General features: G+C 51.4%; 1 protein-coding gene across 1 annotated transcript; it reads left to right on the forward strand.

Annotated features, from left to right (window-relative positions):
- The first annotated feature begins 5,449 nt into the window (after positions 1-5,449).
- LOC139400285 (guanylate cyclase soluble subunit alpha-2-like) lies at positions 5,450-6,880 on the forward strand. Its single transcript, XM_071145253.1, has 2 exons — positions 5,450-5,578; positions 6,642-6,880. Exons 1-2 carry the CDS (start codon positions 5,478-5,480, stop codon positions 6,859-6,861), a joined length of 321 nt encoding a protein of 106 aa, XP_071001354.1. The 5' UTR covers positions 5,450-5,477; the 3' UTR covers positions 6,862-6,880.
- The last annotated feature ends 522 nt before the right edge of the window (positions 6,881-7,402 follow it).

The following is a 7,402-nucleotide window of genomic DNA, read 5'->3' on the forward strand; positions in this document are numbered from 1 at the left end:
GTGGGGGACAAAGAACTAGAGAGGGGAGAGGGGGACAGAGAAACGGAGGGGAGAGGGGGACAGAGAGGGGAGAGGGGACAGAGAACTAGAGAGGGGAGAGGGGGACAGAGAAACAGAGGGGAGAGGGGGACAGAGAACTAGAGAGGGGAGAGGGGGACAGAGAACTAGAGAGGGGAGAGGGGAGAGGGGGACAGAGAAACAGAGGGGAGAGGGGGACAGAGAACTAGAGAGGGGAGAGGGGACAGAGAACTAGAGAGGGGAGAGGGGGACAGAGAACTAGAGAGGGGAGAGGGGGACAGATAACTAGAGAGGGGAGAGGGGGACAGATAACTAGAGAGGGGAGAGGGGGACAGAGAACTAGAGAGGGGAGAGGGGGACAGAGAAATAGAGAGGGGAGAGGGGGACAGAGAAACAGAGAGGGGAGAGTGGGACAGAGAACTAGAGAGTGGAGAGGGGGACAGATAACTAGAGAGGGGAGAGGGGGACAGAGAACTAGAGTGGGGAGAGGGGGACAGAGAAACAGAGGGGAGAGGGGGACAGAGAACTAGAGAGGGGAGAGGGGGACAGAGAACTAGAGAGGGGAGAGGGGGACAGAGAACTAGAGAGCGGAGAGGGGACAGATAACTAGAGAGGGGAGAGGGACAGAGAAACAGAGAGGGGAGAGGGGGACAGAGAACTAGAGAGGGGAGAGGGGGACAGAGAAACAGAGGGGAGAGGGGGACAGAGAGGGGAGAGGGGACAGATAACTCGAGCGGGGAGTGGGACAGATAACTAGAGAGGGGAGATGGGGACAGAGAAACAGAGAGGGGAGATGGGGACAGAGAAACAGAGAGGGGAGAGGGGGACAGAGAAACAGAGGGGAGATGGGGACAGAGAACTAGAGAGGGGAGAGGGGGACAGAGAACTAGAGAGGGGAGAGGGGGACAGATAACTAGAGAGGGGAGAGGGGTCAGATAACTAGAGAGGGGAGAGGGGGACAGAGAAACAGAGAGGGGAGAGGGGGACAGAGAACTAGAGAGGGGAGAGGGGGACAGATAACTAGAGAGGGGAGAGGGGGACAGAGAACTAGAGAGGGGAGAAGGGGACAGAGAACTAGAGAGGGGAGAGGGGGACAGAGAACTAGAGAGGGGAGAGGGGGACAGAGAACTAGAGAGGGGAGAGGGGGACAGATAACTAGAGAGGGGAGAGGGGGACAGAGAACTAGAGAGGGGAGAGGGGGACAGAGAACTAGAGAGGGGAGAGGGGGACAGAGAACTAGAGAGGGGAGAGGGGAACAGAGAACTAGAAAGGGGAGAAGGGGACAGAGAACTAGAGAGGGGAGCGGGGGACAGAGAACTGGAGAGGGGACAGATAACTAGAGAGGGGAGAGGGAACAGATAACTAGAGAGGGGAGAGGGGACAGATAACTAGAGAGGGGAGAGGGGGACAGAGAAACAGAGAGGGGAGAGGGGACAGATAACTAGAGAGGGGAGAGGGGGACAGAGAAACAGAGAGGGGAGAGGGGGACAGAGAAACAGAGAGGGGAGAGGGGGACAGAGAACTAGAGAGGAGAGAGGGGAACAGAGAAACAGAGAGGGGAGAGTGGGACAGAGAAACAGAGAGGGGAGAGGGGGACAGAGAAACAGAGAGGGGAGAGGGGGACAGAGAACTAGAGAGGAGAGAGGGGACAGAGAAACAGAGAGGGGAGAGGGGGACAGAGAACTAGAGAGGGGAGAGGGGGACAGATAACTAGAGAGGAGAGAGGGGGACAGAGAACTAGAGAGGGGAGAGGGGGACAGAGAAACAGAGGGGAGAGGGGGACAGAGAACTAGAGAGGGGAGAGGGGGACAGAGAACTAGAGAGGGGAGAGGGGGACAGAGAACTAGAGAGCGGAGAGGGGACAGATAACTAGAGAGGGGAGAGGGACAGAGAAACAGAGAGGGGAGAGGGGGACAGAGAACTAGAGAGGGGAGAGGGGGACAGAGAAACAGAGGGGAGAGGGGGACAGAGAGGGGAGAGGGGACAGATAACTAGAGAGGGGAGAGGGACAGATAACTAGAGAGGGGAGATGGGGACAGAGAAACAGAGAGGGGAGAGGGGGACAGAGAAACAGAGGGGAGATGGGGACAGAGAACTAGAGAGGGGAGAGGGGGACAGAGAACTAGAGAGGGGAGAGGGGGACAGATAACTAGAGAGGGGAGAGGGGGACAGAGAACTAGAGAGGGGAGAGGGGTCAGATAACTAGAGAGGGGAGAGGGGGACAGAGAAACAGAGAGGGGAGAGGGGGACAGAGAACTAGAGAGGGGAGAGGGGGACAGATAACTAGAGAGGGGAGAGGGGGACAGAGAACTAGAGAGGGGAGAAGGGGACAGAGAACTAGAGAGGGGAGAGGGGGACAGAGAACTAGAGAGGGGAGAGGGGGACAGAGAACTAGAGAGGGGAGAGGGGGACAGATAACTAGAGAGGAGAGAGGAGGACAGAGAACGAGAGAGGGGAGAGGGGGACAGAGAACTAGAGAGGGGAGAGGGGGACAGAGAACTAGAGAGGGGAGAGGGGGACAGAGAACTAGAAAGGGGAGAAGGGGACAGAGAACTAGAGAGGGGAGCGGGGGACAGAGAACTGGAGAGGGGACAGATAACTAGAGAGGGGAGAGGGAACAGATAACTAGAGAGGGGAGAGGGGACAGATAACTAGAGAGGGGAGAGGGGGACAGAGAAACAGAGAGGGGAGAGGGGACAGATAACTAGAGAGGGGAGAGGGGGACAGAGAAACAGAGAGGGGAGAGGGGGACAGAGAAACAGAGAGGGGAGAGGGGGACAGAGAACTAGAGAGGAGAGAGGGGACAGAGAAACAGAGAGGGGAGAGGGGGACAGAGAACTAGAGAGGGGAGAGGGGGACAGATAACTAGAGAGGAGAGAGGAGGACAGAGAACTAGAGAGGGGAGAGGGGGACAGAGAAACAGAGAGGGGAGAGGGGGACAGAGAAACAGAGGGGAGAGGGGGACAGAGAGGGGAGAGGGGACAGAGAAACAGAGAGGGGAGAGGGGGACAGAGAAACAGAGGGGAGAGGGGGACAGAGAAACAGAGAGGGGAGAGGGGGACAGAGAACTAGAGAGGGGAGAGGGGGACAGAGAAACAGAGGGGAGAGGGGGACAGAGAAACAGAGGGGAGAGGGGGACAGAGAAACAGAGGGGAGAGGGGGACAGATAACTAGAGAGGGGAGAGGGGGACAGAGAAACAGAGAGGGGAGAGGGGGACAGAGAAAAAGAGAGGGGAGAGGGGGACAGAGAACTAGAGAGGGGAGAGGGGGACAGAGAACTAGAGAGGGGAGAGGGGGACAGAGAAACAGAGAGGGAGTCCATTTTGTACAATGAGAGAAAGATCAAAGTACAACACATTAACTTCTCTCTACTTCTCCATCTCTTTCTATCTATCTCCCCTCACTCTTTCCTCATAACATCTGGCAATCTGTCCATCTCTGTAGCAGTGTGATCAGAACTAGCCAATACCAATCTGTCCATCTCTATAGCAGTGTGATCAGAACTAGCCAATACCAATCTGTCCATCTCTATAGCAGTGTGATCAGAACTAGCCAATACCAATCTGTCCATCTCTATAGCAGTGTGATCAGAACTAGCCAATACCAATCTGTCCATCTCTATAGCAGTGTTATCAGAACTAGCCAATACCAATCTGTCCATCTCTATAACAGTGTGATCAGAACTAGCCAATACCAATCTGTCCATCTCTATAACAGTGTGATCAGAACTAGCCTATACCAATCTGTCCATCTCTGTAGCAGTGTGATCAGAACTAGCCAATACCAATATGTCCATCTCTATAGCAGTGTGATCAGAACTAGCCAATACCAATCTGTCCATCTCTATAACAGTGTGATCAGAACTAGCCAATACCAATCTGTCCATCTCTATAACAGTGTGATCAGAACTAGCCAATACCAATCTGTCCATCTCTGTAGCAGTGTGATCAGAACTAGCCAATACCAATCTGTCCATCTCTATAGCAGTGTTATCAGAACTAGCCAATACCAATCTGTCCATCTCTATAACAGTGTGATCAGAACTAGCCAATACCAATCTGTCCATCTCTGTAGCAGTGTGATCAGAACTAGCCTATACCAATCTGTCCATCTCTATAACAGTGTGATCAGAACTAGCCAATACCAATCTGTCCATCTCTGTAGCAGTGTGATCAGAACTAGCCAATACCAATCTGTCCATCTCTATAACAGTGTGATCAGAACTAGCCAATACCAATCTGTCCATCTCTGTAGCAGTGTGATCAGAACTAGCCAATACCAATCTGTCCATCTCTGTAGCAGTGTGATCAGAACTAGCCAATACCAATCTGTCCATCTCTGTAGCAGTGTGATCAGAACTAGCCAATACCAATCTGTCCATCTCTATAACAGTGTGATCAGAACTAGCCAATACCAATCTGTCCATTTCTGTAGCAGTGTGATCAGAACTAGCCAATACCAATCTGTCCATCTCTGTAGCAGTGTGATCAGAATAGCACACCTTTGCCCTCACGTTTTCCTCGCTCTCTCTTCCTCCCCCTCTTCACTCTCTCTCTGCTCTCGCTCTCTCTCATTGCCAAGGTTACCCACATTAGTGTGCTGGCATGTGCTCAGTGCCATAAGTAACCGTGGAGATGAGATACTGAAGTGGATCATTAGAGATGATGTGTGTTTGTGTGTTGTGTGTCAGACTTACAATGGAGTGTGTTTGAAGTGTGATGATCAAATTTAAATCCCAGCTATAATAATATACTTATAATTACACCTGCTCTTTCCATGACACAGACTGACCAGGTGGATCCAGGTGGAGGCTATGGTCCCTTATTGATGACACTTGTTAAATCCTCTTCAATCAGTGTAAATGAAGGGAAGGTGACAGGTTAAAGAAGGATGTTAAGCTTTGAGACAATTGAGACATGGATTGTGTATGTGTGCCATTCAGAGGGTGAATGGGCAAGACAAAATATTTAAGTGCCTTTGAACAGGGTATGGCAGAAGGTGCCAGGTGCAGCGGTTTGTGTCAAGAACTGCAACGCTGCTGGGTTTTTCACGCTCAACAGTTCCTTGTGTGTAATAAGAATGGTCCACCACCCAAAGGACATCCAGTCAACTTGACACAACTGTGGGAAGCATTGGAGTCAACATGGGCCAGCATCCCTGTGGAACACTTTCGAGACCTTGTAGAGTCCATACCCCGACAAACTGAGGAAGTTCTGAGAGAGGGGGGGGGGGGGGGGGAACACAATATCAGGTGTTCCTAGTGTTTAGTATACTCAGTGTATAGGTCTGTTTTGTCATGTTACTAACTCCAACAGCGTTCAGCTCAGCCCTATACTGAAACAGTGTTCAACTGATATCTCTCTCTCTCTGCTTCTCCCTCTACTCTCTGCTTCTCCATCCTTCAGCTGCGTATAGGTATCCATACAGGCTCAGTGTTGGCGGGGGTGGTTGGGGTGAGGATGCCCAGGTACTGTCTGTTTGGCAACAATGTCACACTGGCCAGCAAGTTTGAGTCTGGGAGCCACCCTCGATGCATCAACGTCAGCCCAACCACATACTGGTGAGTACACCTGTGTGTGTGTGTGTGTGTGTGTGTGTGTGTGTGTGTGTGTGTGTGTGTGTGTGTGTGTGTGTGTGTGTGTGTGTGTGTGTGTGTGTGTGTGTGTGTGTGTGTGTGTGTGTGTATGTGTGAGGGGGGAGAATGAATGGCAATAGAGCAGCTTTCAGTCTCTAAGGACATTTGAGTAAGAAACAGTCACTGCATTTGTGATACGTCATAAACACACGACCGCAAGCACACACACACACACCCACGCACACTCACACACACACACACACGCACACGTACACACACACACACACACACAGTGACTGATGTTGAGTCAAACGCTGCCTGTGGAGGCACTTTGTGATGAGAACTGATCATAGTGTTCTCTCCCTCTCTCCCTCTCTTTCCCCTCTCTCCCTGTCTATGGTGTCCCTTATGTGAGTCAGTGAGTCAAAAGCGTTGCCTTGGAAACCTCTCTGTTTTTGCAGTCAAGGATGTTCTCTTCTCAGAATCACAAATTATTTGCACGACACAGAGGGCTAATTGTTGCAGATTTAAACCAACCTGTGTGTGTGTGTGTGTGTGTGTGTGTGTGTGAATGGTGATGAATAAATCCAGTGTGTGTTCTGCCTTCTCTGCTAATATCTCTGTGGACTCAGCATATGTACACACTGTGTAATTGCTTGCTTGCTTGTGTGTGTGTGTGTGTGTGTGTGTGTGTGTGTGTGTGTGTGTGTGTGTGTGTGTGTGTGTGTGTGTGTGTGTGTGTGTGTGTGTGTGTGTGTGTGTGTGTGTGTGTGTGTGTGTGTGTGTGTGTGTGTGTGTGTGTGTGTGTGTGTGTGTGTGTGTGTGTGTGTGTGTACAGATACCCCCCTGCAGCACAAACACACAACTGTAGCTTGTGAATAATGCCTGGGTTTGTGATTGGCCTTATCTCATTCTGAACAGGGCTACATCACTCCCTGGAGAGTCACTGCTGTTTGGAGAAATAGCCAAATCCCACTCTGCAGCCAAATATAACACACAGTCATCATGTGTTTTCAAATCTCTCTCCTCTTTCTTTCCCTCTCTCCAGGCTGCTGAAAGACGATTGCTCCTTCTCTTTTGTCCCTCGTTCCCGGTTGGAGCTTCCTGATAATTTTCCGAAGGAGATCCCGGGAACATGCTACTTCCTGGAGGGAGGGACTTCCCATAGCCACACCTCCCTGACAAGCTCCCGTTCCGCCCCCCCAGAGCCCATGAGGAAAGTGTCTTACAGCATCGGCACCATGTTCCTGCGAGAGACCAGTCTATAGGCTCCCAAAACACAGACACACACACTGCATCAACACACACACACACACACACACTGCATCAACACACACACACACACTGCATCAACACACACACACACACACACACACACACTGCATCAACACACACACACACACACTGCATCAACACACACACACACACACACACACACACACACACACACACACACACACACACACACACACACACACACACACACACACACACACACACACACACACACACACACACACACACTGCATCAACACACACACACATTGCATCAACATACACACACAACTCTAAACCTATAGCCCAAACCCTACCCCATGTTTAAATAGGAGACTTATAGAGATGACAATACCCTCCTACCCCAAACCAGGACGCAGTCCTCTTAACAACCTCCCTCGCTTTTCCATCTAGAAACAGACACTCCTCGCTTCACCAACTACAACCGGTTGTTACCAAGGGCAACCTCCCTTTACCCTGCAACCCCACCACAAACCAGACTTTGAAGGTTGAGAGAAGAGGAGGGAAAACATC

The sequence above is a fragment of the Oncorhynchus clarkii genome, unplaced genomic scaffold (assembly GCF_045791955.1).
Source record: "Oncorhynchus clarkii lewisi isolate Uvic-CL-2024 unplaced genomic scaffold, UVic_Ocla_1.0 unplaced_contig_10059_pilon_pilon, whole genome shotgun sequence".
Lineage (NCBI taxonomy): Eukaryota > Metazoa > Chordata > Actinopteri > Salmoniformes > Salmonidae > Oncorhynchus > Oncorhynchus clarkii.

Coding starts and splice junctions, on each gene's coding strand:
- LOC139400285 (XM_071145253.1), top strand. CDS start 5,478: ATGCCCAGGTACTGTCTGTTTGGCAACAATGTCACACTGGCCAGCAAG. Junction 5,579..6,641: donor GTCAGCCCAACCACATACTG/GTGAGTACACCT, acceptor CCCTCTCTCCAG/GCTGCTGAAAGACGATTGCT.